The 17369-nt window shown below is 51.1% G+C and overlaps 1 protein-coding gene across 1 annotated transcript in view; it reads left to right on the top strand.

Moving 5' to 3' along the window:
* The window catches only part of ELK3 (ETS transcription factor ELK3), a 58889-nt gene that overhangs the window by 17292 nt on the left and 24228 nt on the right, over positions 1–17369 (top strand). Inside the window, exon 2 of the mRNA XM_016221794.2 lies at positions 7483–7691. Within this exon, the coding sequence (XP_016077280.1) occupies positions 7485–7691 (207 nt within the window). The 5' untranslated portion in view covers positions 7483–7484. The remainder of the gene's footprint in view (positions 1–7482; positions 7692–17369) is intronic.

The following is a 17369-nucleotide window of genomic DNA, read 5'->3' on the forward strand; positions in this document are numbered from 1 at the left end:
GGTATCCATGGGAGTCGGCCTCGAGTGAGAAGAGGTGCTGTTGGGTCTCCATGTGGGATAAGAGGGCTGGGTCGTGCAGAAGTGGGGTGGGGTGCAGTGGGGTGGGGTGCCGTGGGAAGTGGCCTGAATATACGGATGTGGGAGGAACTAGAATGCTTCAAACACACTTTCCCAGCCCCAGTTAGTGTAGCTGTCCATTTACTTTTCCAAAGGAAGTTCCCATATGAAAGTCACCGGACAAACCAGTTGAGTTGTTTCTAATTTGCCAGAGATAACGCAGTTTCAGAAGGAAGGGGGGTGGATCATTCACGCAGTAAACGGCTTGTTATTACAGTGGCGATCAGCGATTTCCCCTGAAAAGTCTCTTTCCTCAGGTGGAAGAGTTGTTTGAAAAACAGTATTTGCAAAACATTGCAAACTGTCAAGGCTCAGTAAGTAGGCTGAGCAGTGGCTGCTTCCCCTCTCTTTTCCTGCTCATTTTACTCTTAAAAAATGGGTGGTCTGTAGATATTCGCAGAATGAAAGAGTACAAGCACTTGCTAAGATGAAAAGCTTTGAGGGACATGAACTTGACCTCACAGATTAGCACTTTTTAATATGCAGTGATCGACAATAATTAAAATGACTTTTGAAAATACATTTTAATAATCTTCATTCCACCTATAAAAATAAGAAAAGATTTCAAGCATGGGCTGCATAGTTGCCAAATGTTACCCTTATTTACTTAATGCCTTAAATTAGTCTTTGCTGAGTTGCTGCAGACCTCAGATAATACAAATTGTTGTTTTCCAATTCCTTGACTTGAGTACAGGGTTTGTTTTATATAGTGAAATGGTTTCTGCCCTTTCTCTTGGGCATTGATTATATAATGATACAGAAATGCTTAGTAGATGCTGCTTTAGACAGAGGAGTTGGACAAAGGAGCTGAATTTAAGAGAATTTTCTATATGAAGTGTTCATATCTATCCTAATTTCTCTAAGTGTACAAGTTTTAACGGGGGGGGGGGAGACAGGTACTTACTGAACACCTACTTTATTTCTTACACAGGAGTTTTTCTCCTTTCCTTGGCCTCTCTCATTTCTGACTAATTTTTTTTTTAAGTCGGCTGATTGCTTCAGTTTCTGCAATATATAGGCTTTAGAAAATCAGAGATAATAATTGTGCCCCCTCAACTCCCACCTCAGTGTAACTTTAAAAAATGAGTTCAGGAACATGCAAAGCGAAGCGTTAGGTTGCCATCAATAGAAAGAAGAACAAATTAGTGGGTATCTCGACTTCTAAGAATGGAAGCGAAAAAACCCCACGCTTTGCATAAACAGCCCCGCGGTCCCCTCTCACGTTAAGACGTCTGGCGCCACCTCGTGGCAGGCGGGCCGAACGCCCCTCCCCGGAAAGGAAGGCTGCTTCCGGGAGGGAGGCGGCAGCTGAGGAGCGGCTCCCGCGGGGCAGGCCCAGGTTCTGTGGGGCTTGAAGCTTAATCAGTTGGGGGGAACCCTCTGTGTACAGAAAACTCCCGAAGTTAGGGGTGTGAGACCGCTAGGGCTCTGAGTGCGAGGTGACGGGCCCTGGGGCGTTTGTTTCGCTGTGACCCAGCTCGGGTGCAGGTCCGGTGGCCCCGCGACGCGGGGGTCCCGGCTGGAGCCGACTCTCCCGGCGGCCGGCGGCCGGTGGCGGCCGGAGGCGGCCGGAGGCGCCCGGTGACCCTGCTGCCCTGCGCCGTCCGTTCCGGCCCAGGCGGGAGGCGGGCTGCGTGTGAACCGCCGGCTGAGTGCGCGGCAGGCCCGCCCTGGTTCTTCCTGGCGCCGGTCACTGCGGTTCCCGCCCCTGCCTGGCTCCCTCCCGCATAGATGCGCGAAACTGAACCTGTCCCTGTCTTCCTCTCCGTCTCCGTCGGAGGGCCAGGGTTGTACCCAGTCTGCAGATTACTTTTTAATGCCTCGGCTCTGAGCTCCTCAGGGAGGCTGCCCGGGACCTTGTCCCGCGCGTCCCCGGCCCCGCGGGCTCCGGCTGCGTCGCCCGGGGAGCTGGTCCCCCAGGTGCCGCGTGATGTCCCGTGTGCGGGGCATGGCCGGCTCCGTGCGGACGGGGGTCTCCGTCTCTGTCGTTCACTGCTGTGTCCCAGATACCCAGTGTCTGGGCGTAAAATGGACACTTAAAAAAGAAATTGACTTTTCTGACAGCGTTTGTTCACATCATGTCTCTGCGTCAGGTTTTGGTAATTCTCACACCGTTTCAAACTTCTCATTACTATTATATTTTTTCATGGAGACCTGTGATTCCTTGATCTTCGATGTTACTATTATAATTGTTTTAGGGTGCTGTGAACCCTGCCCGTATAAGATGGTGAACTTAATAGATGCGTGTTCTGACTTTTAAAAAAAAAAGAAATTGAAAGAAGTGGGGAGAGAATTGAGTCTTTGGAAAGTATAGCGGTGCAGACACATGTTACTCAAAAGAACCTACGCTGGTTCAGTCATTCGGTGAGCATGGGATATGTTTCCACAAAACATCCTCTCTCATATGTAAAGCTAACTGTTAATTTGAGTGGGGGGGGATATATTTTATCTGTGAATTTCACTTACCGTTCTATGAGAATTATAAGCCCTGAGGAGCTTATATCCAGTTTTGTTGTTTACATAGAAGGGGAGAACCTATTACTTCCCCCCCTGTGCCTTTAGAGGGAGGTATGTGCAGCATTGCAGCTGCACAGCCTGTTTTAGATGACCTGACTGGACTCCGCTGCGGCAAGGTCTGGGGTATAAACTGCTAAGGGAGAGAAAGAAGCATTTGGGGCAAATAGCAGGTAGCCTTGTTCCCCGGGGAGGCCTGGAGGTGGGTCTGCGGCTGCTGCGACTGTCCTGTGTGGTAAGCTCCAGTGGAAATGGTGACGTCCGTGGCAGGCGACACGACCCAGGCCAAGTCCGAGGAGAAGAGACAGCATCAAGTGCTGAGGGGCTCCTCTGCCCGCCAGAGCGGCGACAGCTTAACGTGGACTGACCCTCGTAGGTGTGCAAGCGCAGAGTTTGGTTTGACAGAAAGAGTGGCATTAGAATACTCAATGCAGTTTCGTGTATTCAGAATACGGTCTGGATGGGGAAGGGAAGGAGAAGCATTTTTCTAATTAGCAGAAATTTGATTTGGAGGAGTATTTTTTAGAGCATTTATATAGCATTTCTTTCATGTGTTCTATATATTTTTATTTTATTTTTTTAAAGATTTCTTACTGATTTTTAGAGAGAGAGGAAGGGAGGGAGAGGGAGAGAGAGAGAGCAAAACATAAATCAGCTGCCTCCTGCATTCCCCCTACTGGGGATCAAGCCCACAACCTGGGCATGTGCCCCGAGTGGGAATCGAACTGGCAACCTGTCAGTGCACAGCCCGCTGAGCCACACCTTCCAGGGCTCATGTGTTCTATGTATATTTTCAGTGGAGAGTTTTACAAATCAGCTAAATGAGGTTAGGCTGATGAAACGTTTTAACTTAAAGCAGGCCTCTGTTTGCATAAGAATGTATCCGGCATGCATCTGAAGTACCAACGCTTTCTGGAACTTCTATGCACTAGGAGCCAGGGCATACCGTCTGAGTTACTCATATTCCCTGTATGTTAAGATACAGGGCTTCATTGAGGAGTCAATTTAGAAAAAACAAACAAAAAAACCACTTAGATTTTTTTTTTCTGGCGAGAGAGAGACTCATTTGGATGAATTTGCTAATACGTTCAGTGTTGGCGGTTGTTGGAAGAGCATGTTCCCCAACCATGATGTTAGATTCTTTTCCAGTGTCCCAGAGGGAACAAAATTTGTATCTGGCAGAGGTGTGACCGAATGTGAAGCGTGATTGTATGTGAAAACAACTGTGTAACTTATGACACTTAACTTAATCACCATTAAAATGAATTAAGATTGGAACTAAAATCAAAGAAATGTAGTGAGTGCCCTTGAATGGGGAGGAGCACAGCAGTGACATCAGCTGGTGGCCTCTGCCCCCCCCCCACACATTTTAATCCCACCTATGGCTCTGGCCAGAGGGTGTGGGAGGGTCCACAGCTGTCTTTGGGGCCCACTCTATCCCAGGATTACTTCTGCCAAGTGTTGAAGGGAGTGACAGATGTTTCTAGATGTGATGATTAGCTCACAGGGAAATATTTCTGAGACTCATCTCTGAGTAATGTGTGACTGGGATTTTCAACAGTGAAGATTTGTGTGCTGTGCAATCATCGAAACTGGTGGCCCAGCCAGGGTGGAGGGTGGCTGGAGAGAGCTGGCGGAGAGGAGAAGGCCCTCAGCTTTAGGCAGGAATTCCCGATGCCTTCGTCACCTCTGGTGGAGCGGTGTTATTCACCCTTAACCCTTCCCAGTACCTCCAGTCCGTAGTGGTAGCCCGTCTGTAACACCTCGGCGTGTGAGAATGAGGGGGAAGGGAGGGAATGTTCCACACCCACCTACCCAGCCACCTCCAAGCTCTCCTGGCATCTGAGAGTTTGCAGGGCAGCTCTGTGAGTCCTAGTTCACAGCTCCATGCCTCCCCTCAGCCCGGTTCCTCTCTTCTGGAAGTCTGGGAGGCCCCAGATCTGGAGGCCCCCATCTCCACCACTTGCTCCTCTACTTTTCATTTCTACTCTTTACCCCTTGGTTTTCTTTCCCCCTTTCCTCCTGCCTTTGTCTTAGCCATGGCCGTTGTACTCATGGTCATCACTGAGCCCACTGTAGCCCTCTGAGTAAAGACGTGATCTGCAGGATCCCTCTACATCTTGTTGAATACTTTCTGTAAAGTGCCGATGATGTACTATAGTGTAAAGACATTGCACCCCAGTGAAGAGAGAATTTTTTTTAAGCAAAGGCATCAGGCATTGTAATAGTCAACTTCTGCTGCAATGGTGCTGTGTAACAAACTGCCTCTACTCTTGCTGGCTTACAGCATCATTTGTGTTTCTCATGGCTTGGCTTCAGGGATGCTCGTTCAGACTGTGGGTCCTGAGACTTGGCTCCAGGCTTCAGGTTGAGTTCAGGTTGGGCCCATGTGTCACATTTTGGGTCAGTGACTTCATGGTAGTAACAGGAGCACAGGAGGAAAAGTACAAACATGTGAAAACCTCTGAGACCTCGGCTGAGAATCAGCACATTATAGCTTCTATCACCATTCCATTGGCCAAGTCAAAGCTCATGGCCAAGCCCAAATTTCAGTGGGATGGGGAAAAGGTACCCGCTCCATTCTAGCGCACTGTTGCACGATTATGTGGACAGAGGAAGGAGGGAAGGTTTGAGAGCGTTTACCCAGTCTGCCATGTGGGTCCTCATAACTATGGCTGGAGAACATGCTCCCATGCACGACATGGGAACGCCATGAGAAGGGATTCCAGGAAGCTCAAGGAGCTCTGAGGAGTCCTGGGTGGAAGAAGGACTGAGTGTAAAATGCATAGAGATGTTTCCAGTGGCCTCCTGTCCCCTCTGGAGCACAGTGGTTCATGTCCGTTACAGGTGGAGGAGGGGCGGGTGGCCGACCACTTTCCACAGGTCCCTTGCATCCAAACCTCCAATGCCCCTGGCAGCCTTCTGCCCTTTGCATCCCCCTTCAAGAAGTCTGGGAGGCCCAGACTCCTCTAGCATCTCCTTCAAGTTTCAAAGAAATTTTAAAGCTTACTTTCTGAAGGGTTTGGCCAAAAAATAAAGCCAAAGATTTTGAGACAGCTGTCAGCAATTCTTGGCGCCAGTGATGGGAAGAAAGTGTGTGGCTCATCCCATCCCCCGTAACTGGAAGGGTGGTTCCTGTTGGGAGCTGGAGCCGGCAGGCTGCCTCGTATCACAGCAGTGGCGCTTACAAGGCTCGTGAGAGGCAGAGGCGGTTTTGATCCAACAACTCAGTGATTTACAGTCTCGCAGACTGAGTGGCCATTGTGGGGAAGGTTGATTTCTCCTTTAAAGAGCCATAAATAAAATGCTGTATGGGTATTTGGAGAACATTCCTAATCTGCTTTCCTTTAATTGAGAAACCCACATTGCTTAGGAGAAACAATAAAACGTGTTCTTTTGGCTAAACATGTGAAAGGAAATGAGGACATGAATACTTATTGGGTGGCTGGGTATTTTCACACCCGTTGCCATGTGGAAGGGGAAACAGTTTGTCAGCCCGCATGCGCCCCTGTAAGAGGAGTGCAGGAGAGGAGTTGCGCAGATGACACAAGTGTTGGAGCAGATAACTCTCCCGAAGCAATTATTCTGCCTCCCAGGGGCGTGGACCTTTCTCACTGTTCCCTTGTTCCAGTCATGCCTGGCTGCCTCCTAGAACTTCATTGTCCCCTCGTTGCTATCGTAGTTCTTTCTGGCTTTGTCCCCAGCTCACGGCCTGCTTTTAGAGCTGCTCTTCATACTAGAAGCTAACTTTCCACCCTCTGTTAGTCCCTGGCCTCCTTGGCCCAGCACTGACTGTCACCCCATCCCGCCCACGTCGGAACCCAGTGCACGTCACGTGTCCAGTCGTGACAGTTGCTCTGAGGTGAAGCTTTTGATTACAGCCCACCACCTCTTCTTTTCCTGGTTTCATGTATGTTGATAAGAGAAATGGATTGTTGCTGTGATTATTATTGCTGCTGGTACCGTTTTTAGGATTGCTACCCACTGCCATGGAAGTCCTCCAACGTCTGAAGCTGGGAAAGTGCCTGAGGAGGTGGGGGGAGATGCCCTCGAGAAGGCCCCATTTGAACTGGGCCCGATGAATGAGTAGCTCACCAGCCTCCAAAGCTAGAGGACAGCATTTTAGGCAGAAGGAACAGTACTTACAAAGTCCACACTGGAGAATGGTATTCCCATCTCTGCACTAGGGACAGTGGGGTTTGATCTGCAACACGGTGCATGCCCGGGAAAGTAGAGGAAGGAGTCTTCAAGTGACAGACGTCTGTCGGCTGGTGCATGCTACATTTGAGCATTGCGCTAGGTCATCAGAGCGCTGGGAACACAGAGACTAATCTAACAAAACCCTTCCTCGCTACAGTGAAACTCATCCTGCAGTTACACTGACTTACATACCCCAACCCCGTTCCCCCAGGCTGCCCCGCAAAGGCACGTACCAAGGGGTCCAGCATTCATAGCAATTAACGGACTAGAGACCCACCACCAGAGGAGTTGATAGGGTGGGTGGGAACAGACACTAGTGTGAAGTGGGGAATCGTTTGAATGGGGACTGATTCCACAAGGGAGCAGTTCATTAATCATTTTTCATTTGATTTCCAATGCAACCCTGTCACTTGCCGGGATGTGTGTTGTGAATGTGAGGATCACAGGGCTCCCCTGTATTTCTGAATTGTAACTGTTTACAAAATGCAGCCCAAGGCACCCGATTCAGAGTGGCCTGTTGGGATGAACACGAACTTGACGTTATTAGGTTCCGGGGGGGCAGATGAGGGGGGAGCTGGGGCACTCATCCGCAGTCCCCCTCCCCCAGGCTTGGCTGTGCACTGCCCTCTGACCCGCCCCCTTCCTCCCCAGGTATGGAGAGTGCAATCACGCTGTGGCAGTTCCTGTTGCAGTTGCTGCTGGACCAGAAACATGAGCATCTGATCTGCTGGACGTCCAACGATGGTGAATTCAAGCTCCTCAAAGCAGAAGAAGTGGCCAAGCTGTGGGGACTCCGCAAAAACAAAACGAACATGAACTACGATAAGCTGAGCAGAGCCCTGCGATACTATTATGACAAGGTAAATCCTTGCCTGACCTGAGGCTGCCTTGGGGAGGTGGAGCACCAGCCACCTCCATAGTTCATTGAGGAAAGCAGATAACTGCACTGTGAAGCAAGCTGGAAAATCAAATAGAGGCAGTTGATGCAGTTTTGGTTGTTGCTGTTTTTGGTTTTTGTTTGTTTTTGTTGGGTTTTTTTTGGAGAAAAAGCTGTGCTATGGAGATTTTTTTTCCTGGAAGCCCTCATGGTTGCTGGAGTGATGGAGTGAATGTTAAAATCTAGAAAGTCTGTCTCATCTGGTTTGTAGCTCCCGCACATGGGCCTTTCCTGGGGGCATGGTAGCCTGGGCATGTTATGTGACAGTTTGGTGCCTCTGTGTCCTCATTTATAAGGTGGGATCCTGCCAAGCCTGGCTTAGCATTGCTGTGAAGACAAAGCCAGTGTTGCATGGTCAGTACTTAGAACAATGCTTGCTTGGTACATGGGGTTTGCAAATTTGTGGGAAACTTCATAATCAAGAGAAAAACCATGTTCATTTTTGAGTGACAGAGACATGTCAAGAAGCTTTGTTATATGATAATACAGCATCATTGCCAGAGCCAGGACAGTTGGGGTGAGTTTTCATCATTTCTGGAAAAGCAGTTAATGTTCCAACCAGGGCAAACATTGCTGTCTAGGGGCAGTCACTTGGGGGCTGTAATTGTTGACCCTTTCTCTGCAGCTTTGTTGTTGCTGAATATTTAGCCTCATAGAAGGACTTAGAGTCCTGATAAGGCTGAGCTTCCATTCTGGTTCTACCGCTCACGTCGAAAGGTGAATTAAAAACTGATTTAAATATTAGTTCCTGATCTATATTTAGCGCTTTCCTTCTGCCAACCTTTGGGATTCGAGACAGAAGGATTACACAGTTGAGGAAGTGGCAGCATCATTCATTATGAAGTGTTCCTTCGTGTGATCTTAATTGCATATGATTATGTCATCGAAATGTTCAAGGTGCTTTCCTTTAATGTGGCAACTAATTAATCCTGGCTCAGTGCAGAGTCCCACTAAGATGTAAAAGCACTTTTCGCAAATTGCACTGTCTGGAAGTCTGGCAGACGGTTTATTGTTTTGCGTTTTTACTCAGGTTCTAAGTTGCACGATGGGAATTGGGACCCTCTGAAGGAAAACAGTCAGCTTGCCTGCTGGCAGGGTGCCTAAAAGCCTGGCTTTGAGACTAAAAAAAAACAACCCATTGTTTTAAGTTAAGGTGTCAAAGGAAAGGAGTCCTGCCTCAGTGTCTGGGCATTGGGGCTATGGATTGCAGGAGCTATCGTCATTGGGGCTATCGTCAGCAGGAAGGGAGATTGTGGGCTGGAAATGACACGAAAAGACTGGCAAAGCCATTGTTGTTCAGACCACACCTGATCTCCCTGGAGCAGATTTTTTCAATCTCTAGGGAAAGCAATTTCAGAGGCCTTGGTCACCCATCATGTTTTGGTCCTTTGTGTCTAAGACACTGTGCTGAGGGCTTCCTACCCTCATCTCCCTGAAACTACAACAGCCCGAGACAGTCCTGCTGGCATCGCCTCCTTTCTCAGGTGAGGATGCGGGACTTGGATGAGAAACCTGCCCCAGCTCCTGCAGCCAGGATGCCGTAGATCCAGGGTGCCGCAGAGCCAGGGTGCCGCAGAGCCAGGGTGCCCACGCTCCTACCCAAAGGACACGGGCCCTGCCTTCTGGGCCTTTCATTTCTTTCGCCTCTGAACACCTGAGTTCCAGGTGGGCAGTTAGGCAGCACAAAGTATACTGCAGCCTTAGACATTTTTTTGTTTATTATCAATCACTTCAGCACTGGAAAATCCATTGAACCCAAGGCCCGGGGCGCCGGCGGCCAGAGCGTCCTGCTCCCCAAAAGCACCCCTTCCCTCTTCTGCTGGGGCTGAGCTTGAGGCCTGGCCATAGGGCCTTTGAGCGGCCAGCTGGCACTGAGTGAGGGCAGGAGCGGGGCTTGCGCTGTGTTTCACACGGGCTTGGCCACCAGGGGAAGGTGCTCTGTGTCCTTGGACACGTGTACACTGTACCCATATGCGGGGACACAGTACACAAACGTGTATGTATACACAGTGTACGTATATAGGCACACGGCGGTTTTAATCTTTCTCGTGAGATGCTCTCACGTGATGAATGAGAGTGATCGTTAGACTCCTGACGTAGTTTAAAGTAAAAAGAGGGAGGAGGGGGAGGAGAAGTGGCAAAGGAGGTTACAAAAAGTCTACGCATCTTGCATCTTAGGTGAACACTTCTTTCCATTTTGCCAGTGTTGCCCCGAGCATAAATTGAACCATATGACATTGCCAGTATCTGACCATTTCTGACCCACAGAAATGACAGCCTTAAACGGCTCAGGCTCTCACCTCAGAGGCAGGTTTGAGGAGGGTCCTTGTGCACGTGAAACCCCCGAACACATGGTGTGTCCCACTCTGCTCCCCCTGGGTTTTTCACTTAGCCAGCACTGGGGGCGACCCCATCTGCCATTTACTGTCCTCCCCTCCCCTCCCCTCCCCTCCCCTCCCCTCCCCTCCCCTCCCCTCCCCTCCCCTCCCCTCCCCTCCCCTCCCCTCCCCCTGACACTTATCCTGACCCCGCTGTGTGCAGGATGTGAGTTAGGTGACTCCCTACCTTGACAGCTGCGATCCTTTTCGCTGCTGTTTTTTCTGTCATTTGCTCGCGCTCACCTCTCCGCTCTTGGCTGAGATCGCACATCCATCCCTTGGTTTGTCCTCATAGGGAAGTTTCCTGCCACAGCAGACGAGCACAAGTGTAGCATTATTTTTGTGTTATATGTTATATTTTTAGCTCATTCCGGAAAGCTAGAAGTGGGCAGAGAAAAGACGTGGAAAACGTGTGCAGGACTTTGCAGAAGGCGTCGGGGAGAGTAATGGAGGGCTGTTGGTGTCAGGTTGGGGCTGAGGCCCGTGAGTCATCGCTCCACCAAAAATCGCCCTCCCTCGTCACAGCGAGGTGGCTGGGAGCGTGAGCTCTGGGCTAGGGCGTCTGGGTGTGAATCCAGCTCCGACCGTGGGTGCTTTGCCTGTTCCCTCTGGTTTCAGCTTCCTTTTTGGTAAAATGGGTGGTCTCCACCATGGGGCCGTGCTGGGGATTAGCCGAGTTCACACATTAGCTGAGAACAGTGCCCCAGACACATCAGGTGCTACCAAGTACTGGCCAGAATAATAACACAGATGACATTTTCCTTATCACTCACTGAAAAAGCTCAGACAGGTGCAAAGGAGGAAACTGGGACATTTGTCCTGCCTCCTGCACAAGCCACACAGAGAAGACGGCTCTTGTGACCTGTGAGCCATCAGGAGCCCTTGGTCGTGCTTGTTAATGACTGAAGAGGGACAGCCACAACTCCTTTACCCAATAGGCTATTTTTGTGTGTATAGGCTGTCCTGAAAATTCAGCTACTAAGATGTTTTAATATTTAAGTGACTCTTCTTCGCCCCTCTGAATCACAGTGCGCCCTGCGAGTCTCCATCTTCTCTGAGTGGCAGGCGCTGTCCAGGTTAGAGTCCCACCATCCCTCGGTCTCCGAGTCGAAGTTCACCCACTGGAGAGAGACAGACATGCAGACCAATTACAGTCGAACACAGTGTGTAAAATGCTCGCTGGACCATGGTTCCAGCATCTTCCGGGAGAGGCGGGGAGGGAGTAAAGGCGGAGAGGCCACCAAGAGCTCAAGATACCTGACCCAGGCTGAAAAAAGCCAGGAAAGGATCTACCAAGAAAGGGAACAGCAGGTGCTAAGGCAGGGAGGCTTTCAACTTTTCAGCCACGGGGTATTTATTTAGGGCATGAGGGAAATAGGGGTTTGGAAGAGTGAGTGGCGAATGGAGCACGGGAGTGTATCGTTCCAGAGAGTTGGAATTTTATGGCGAGGGCAGCAGAGAGCTAATAAAGGGCTGGAAGCAAGGGAGTACCACGACCAGATCTGCATTTTTAGAAATAAAAATCTTTGCCTCCTCACACTCTTCTTGGCATTGATTGTGTCCCTGATCTTTCTGGCCGGTTCCTGCAAATTGATTTCTCTCTGCTGGAAGAGTTGGCGCTCTCACACCTCCAGCCTCAGAGCCTACACACCCCTCTCTAGAACTGCCCTGGGGGTGGAGAAGGAAAATCGGGGAGTCTGCCTCTCGCATACAGCCAGCAACTGTCTTCTGCTCATAGAAGCTGAAGCCAGGACTCTCGGGGTTGCTGCAGGAGGAGGCCTGGAAGCTTACACCATCCCTCATTCTTTTCTGCCCAGCAGAGCTTTTGTGCTTGTTGTTGGCGGTGACCATTCTTCCCGGCGGGAGGCGGAAGTGTTGCCAGCTCCCCTCTCATCAGGAGATTGAAATGTTGATAGGATGAAAAATCCTCCCATCTCCACGGCAACATCCAAGCTTATCTTCACAATGTACCGAACACTCTTGATTTTAATTGGAAGGGGTTTAGGGGAGAGCAGTCAAGACAGAGTTCCTGGCAACATATTCCTGGGAGTAGGGTCCCTTCTTAGCTGAATTGGATAATTCGTTTTAAATTGGGTGTGCAGTCACCACAGGAGGATGCTTGCGTTAATATTACGTACCTGATAGCGACCGCCTGTGCCAAGAAGCCTGGCCCGGGCAGAGTTTTTTAATTCCCCAGAGTAAATTTTGTGAAGACCAAATGACGTATTGGCTGTCAGAATGGAGAAAGAACCAAAATCCAGCAAGCCTTTGTATTGTGGAACTTTCTAGAACACCTGTGTTGGTTGCAAAGAAGACCCATTCCGGGGTGCTTTGTGTATCGATGGCACCCTCTGTGTCCAGCCCTGGGTCTGTGTGTTGAGGGCCCGGTGTATTTTGTTGGGTGTCTTTTTCTCCCCTTTGTGTCATGTCAGCAGCTCAGATGGTTTGAAGTACAACAGATGGCAACTGGGCCGAGAAGAGAACCGGGCCTCTCTGCAAGCTTCTGGTCCTGGAGGCTGGATGGAGACCTGCCGGGTAGCTGATGGCCTCGTGGAAGTCTCCCGGTCTGGTCATTTGGCCTGGGGAGAGAGCAGCTGGCACAAGGGGACCAGGCTGCAGGGGGACACCGATGTTGGTTGAGGATGCTGCCTGTCTTGCACAGGCTTCCACGCCAGCCTCCCTGTGGCACTCAGTGTTCCCCCAAATAGGCAGTTGCTAAGAAACACCCAGAGTCTTGGGAGTACCTTCAACACTGCTGATGAGGCCGCAGTGCTCAGCGCTCCGCTGCCAATACTTGGGCAGCCTGGCCACCTCCACTTGTGTCGGGCTGTGGCCCAAGCCTATGCCAGTTTGCCGGCATGACAGTTCCTGCTCCTGGGCTTCTGGCTGCAGGAAAATTTCGTGGTTGTGTAGATAGACTGACAGAAGCCCTAATGTTCGCATCATTCTGCCCACCACCCACCGGCCCAGCTGCTCCTCTGTGCACTCTCTTCCCCCCACTGCCCGCCTGGGCTCCAGCAACGGTGTATCTCAGTTGCTGCCCCAGGCCTGTGACCTAAGGACCGGAAGCTCACGTGCATGGAGCATTTTGTCTTAAGCCAGGCACGGTGCTGAATATATTTATCGACTTGTTTTCTCACATGTGAAATGCCTACTGTCAAGGTCAGTAATGGGCCCATTTTAGAGGTGGGAATACTGAGTCTCAGAGAAGCAAAGTAACAGATCCAAGACCAACTAGCTGGTAACCGGCAGAGCTTTCCGCCTAGGAGTCTTAAACACAGAGTCCGTGCTCAGGATTATGAAGCTGGAGGATCACACAGTTACAGAGCCACAGGCCCAAACTTGAACCCCACAGTTCCAACAGTGCTGATTATTACCCCAGGGCAGGCAGAGAGAGACCAGTCCCCTCAGTGTTTGTTGTTCAGAATGGCAGTGGAAAACCTCCTGGCAGCGTTCTTGGAGCCAGCTGAAAACAGGAGGTGATGGTTCTGGGGGCCCCAGAACACCCCAGGTTTTCAGTGTGTCCAGATGACGCTTCCTAAAGAAAACCAGATCAGAGTGTGGCACCCCTGCCTGTGCGCCTCCCAGCCCCCTGTGGCTGCCAAGAAAGACTCCAGACTCCCTGCACCATCTGGGTCCCACCTGGCTGCCTCCCCGCACCACCTGCCGCCATCGCTCTCATCTTCTCAGACCTCGTCTCTCATCGTTGCCTGGCTGCTCCCTCTGCTTTCCTTCCTGGCCACCCAGCTCATCCTCAGACTCCTCTCTGCTTCACCTCCTCCAGCTGGTGCTGCGCTTGGTGTCTCCTCCTCTGCTCTCTTCTGCTGTCACTGTGCCTGCCTCACTGCCGGGCACTGGTCTTTCTTACCACGCCCAGCATCTCGCAGCCTGGGGCCTGCAGTGTCCAGTGAAGGTAGGAGGGAGGCAGGTGAGCGAGCGTGGGAACGAGCCAACGCGCTGCTCCGTGGCATAGAAGGAAGTCTGTCTTCTTAGAATGTGCCCTGGGAAGCACCTAACCAACCATCCTGCCCCCCTGCCCTTCTCTTCGCGAGTGAGGAAACAAGAGGGAAGGTGGTTTTTCAAGAAAATCGGTGGCAAAGCCAAAGCCAGGATGAGAGCACACTCCCAGACCACCTGTGGCTCTGACTCCCCCAGCCATCTGCCAGGTGACAGGTGGCCACTGGAAACTAGAAGGTCACTGTTGGCAGCTCCCCTGCCTGGCAGGGAAAGTGGAGGAAGACATACTGGAGGAGCAGTTTTCTGTTTTATTTTATTAACACCCCAGAGGACTTTAATAAAAATACCCTTGGATGTTGAAAAAGAGTCAGGAGGGTCCAGCAAGGGTAGAAAAATGCTGCTAGCGTCCAGCCTGAGCCCCCTGGGCCGGGAGTCCCGCCAGGCTCCTGTCATCGTCAGTGAATCCGAGCCATTGGACGTGGAGCCCGGTTCCCACTGCAGCTCAGAAGTGCCAGAGAAGAGAGAAATCCCAGCCCAAACCACAGGAAACCTCCCCCGGGAGTTGGCCGATTCTGAGACAGAGCTGGAGCCCTTCACTGGCAGCGCACTATTCTTAGAGGTTGGAAGTGGGGTGAGAGTGGGTGTTGCGCGTGTGCACGCTCCAGAATGAAACCCGAAGCCCAGGCTTCCAGAACCCGGTGCCTCCAGCAACGTGACAGCAGCCGAGCACTCGGACGCAGTGCCTCCCATCGACAGAGACTTGAACAAGCAGACTTGAGGGCGTAGGTTTCCTGGGGCTGCTGTAACCAAGTACCACACAGGTGGTGGCTCAAAACAACGCGTTTATTCTCTCAGGGTTCTGGAGGCCAGAAGCCTGAGATCAGGGTGTCGGCAGGGCTGGGCTCCCTCTGATGGCTCTAGGGAGGATCCTTCTTGGCCTTTCCAGCTTCTGGTGGGTCCAGGAAATCCTCAGCTTTTCTCAGCTCGTGGCCACATCACTCCAGTCTCTGCCTTTGTCTTCACGTGGCCTTCTCAGTATGTCCCTGTGTCCTTTCCTCTTATAAGGACAGTCCCAGAATTTAGTGCCCATCCTAACTCCAGTTGGATCCATCCCAACATCCTTAACTGATTACATGTACAAATGACCCTATTTCCTAATAAGGTCACACTCTGAGGATCTGGGTGGATTTGAATTTTGGTAGCGCACCCACTATTCACCTCACTACCTGGGGAAAGGCGGCCCCAGGGAGAGGCAGCTCCAGCTAATGGGCCCAAGGAGCTTTGTCATAGCTGCTCTGTAGGGCAGCAGGTATGGGGTAAGCCTGCCCACAGCCAGTTCCTAGCAGAGCCCAATGCTGCCAGCCAGCCACTTGGTGTCCCCTCGGGTCCAGAAAGCTGGGGATGATGGGGGGCAGGGGCCGCCACTGCCCATGCCAGCAGCAGTCGGACACTCGGGGACAGAGGCTGGATTCACTTCCTTTTCTGTCCCTCAGAGCCTAGCAAGGAGCTTTCCATAGGGAAGCGTCTTCAGTGTTCATTGAAAGAATGTTTGCTTGTTAAAGGGGAGGAGCTTGGAGCATGACTCCTACAGTGGGTACTTGTTCTGACTTTGGAGGGAGGACAGTCGGGGGTTGTGTCTGGAAAGAGTGAGTCAGACCGTGTTCTGGAAGGGAACCCAAATGAGGAGCTGAAGAAAGGGTGGTGGCTGGGGAGCTGGCAGCTTGGAGACTGGCTCTGCTACTTACTAGTTTGTGAACTCAGCTGGAGGCCCGGGTCCCTTGTCTGTAAAGTGGAATTAAGTTGTGAGGCTTATGTGAGATCATGCACCAACCTTCTATAAACTGTAAAGCCAGGAACCCATGTAAGGAATTTAGATTACTTGAAGGCAAAATAAAATGCGGGGACAGTGTGACATAGTGAGGATGCTATACAATGGTATCATTACTTAGTGAAATTTCACTGGGTCCCGTGTTGAGAACCGGCATGAATTGGGCACTGGCATATGCTGTCCTTTTAGAAAACACTACCCCGCGAGGTGTTTTTATTTCCCTCACAGAAGTGAGCACACTGAGGCCTGCAGAAGTTCAGTACCTTCCCCAAGGTCATAGTAAGTAGAGAAGCTAGGACTGGAACCTAGGTCAGTCCGCCCAGCGCTGCTTCCACTTAACATCTGGCTCATCAGGGCTCTGGGCCCGTGCCCTTGTCGGAGCAGCTCTCAGGCCTGTGGATGCTCAGGAGAGCGGGTCAGTGCTCCCTGGTGCCCTGCGAGTGTTTCTGCCTCTCAGTGGGAGCATCAGCTGTGCGTGTGGACATTAGCTTTGGGTTGTTTTCCCTTCATCCTTGTCTTGGGTGCCACCCATTTGGAGGTGGACTTCCGATGTCTGGTCTGCTGTGGTGGGACCACCAGGTTCCTGGTACCCCAGGCAAGGTACCCCATCAAAGCAGGCACCTCCTTTACCCCTAGGTGGGCAGAGGCGGTTCTACTCCTGGTTAAAGAACAGGCCTCGGGAGGCCGGCCTTCCTCACCAGGAGCTGGAAAGAACTGTTCTGACAGGGCCCGTGCCTCCCTCGCCCAGAGCCGGCTCTCCCGGGCGCTCCGCACTTGCCCCACGATCACTGCAGAGGGTCGAGGCGAGCGGCAGCCTCGGGCCAGCAGCAGCTGCTGCTGGGACGGGGTGTGGTGGCGGAGCAGGAAGGGCTTGGCCTTGGTTCCGGATAGGACTGGGTTGGGACTCCAGCTCCAACAGGTGCAAGCTTTTTGAGCCTGTTTCTTTAAAAAAAAAAGGTCTTGCCCTGGCCAGTGTGGCTCAATGGTTAGAGGGTCGGCCTATGCACCAAAGGATCACAGGTTCGGTTCCCAGTCAACAGCCTGTACCTGGGTTGCAGGTTCGACCCAGGGCCCCAGTCAGGGCATGTGCAGGAGGCAGCCAATGGATGTGTCTCTCTCACGTGGATGTGTTGATGTTTCTCTGTCTCTCCCCCACCCTCCCTCCTTCCTTTCCAGTCTCTCTAAAAAGGAACGGAAAAAAATCCTCCAGTGAGGATTAAAAAAATGTCTTAATTTGATAAGTATACATAGATTAAACACATATTTAAAAACGTGAAAATGCAGATAAGTGAAAAAAATTACAAATCAATGGTAAACCTGCCACCACTAAATTTTATTATGTATCTTTTGAGATTAATTTTTCTTTTTCCCTTTTTTTAATATACAGGGTAGGGCAAAAGTAGGTTTACAGCTGTTCATGTGGAAAATACAATAATTA

Source organism: Miniopterus natalensis, chromosome 2, assembly GCF_054644295.1.
Source record: "Miniopterus natalensis isolate mMinNat1 chromosome 2, mMinNat1.hap1, whole genome shotgun sequence".
Classification (NCBI taxonomy): domain Eukaryota; kingdom Metazoa; phylum Chordata; class Mammalia; order Chiroptera; family Miniopteridae; genus Miniopterus; species Miniopterus natalensis.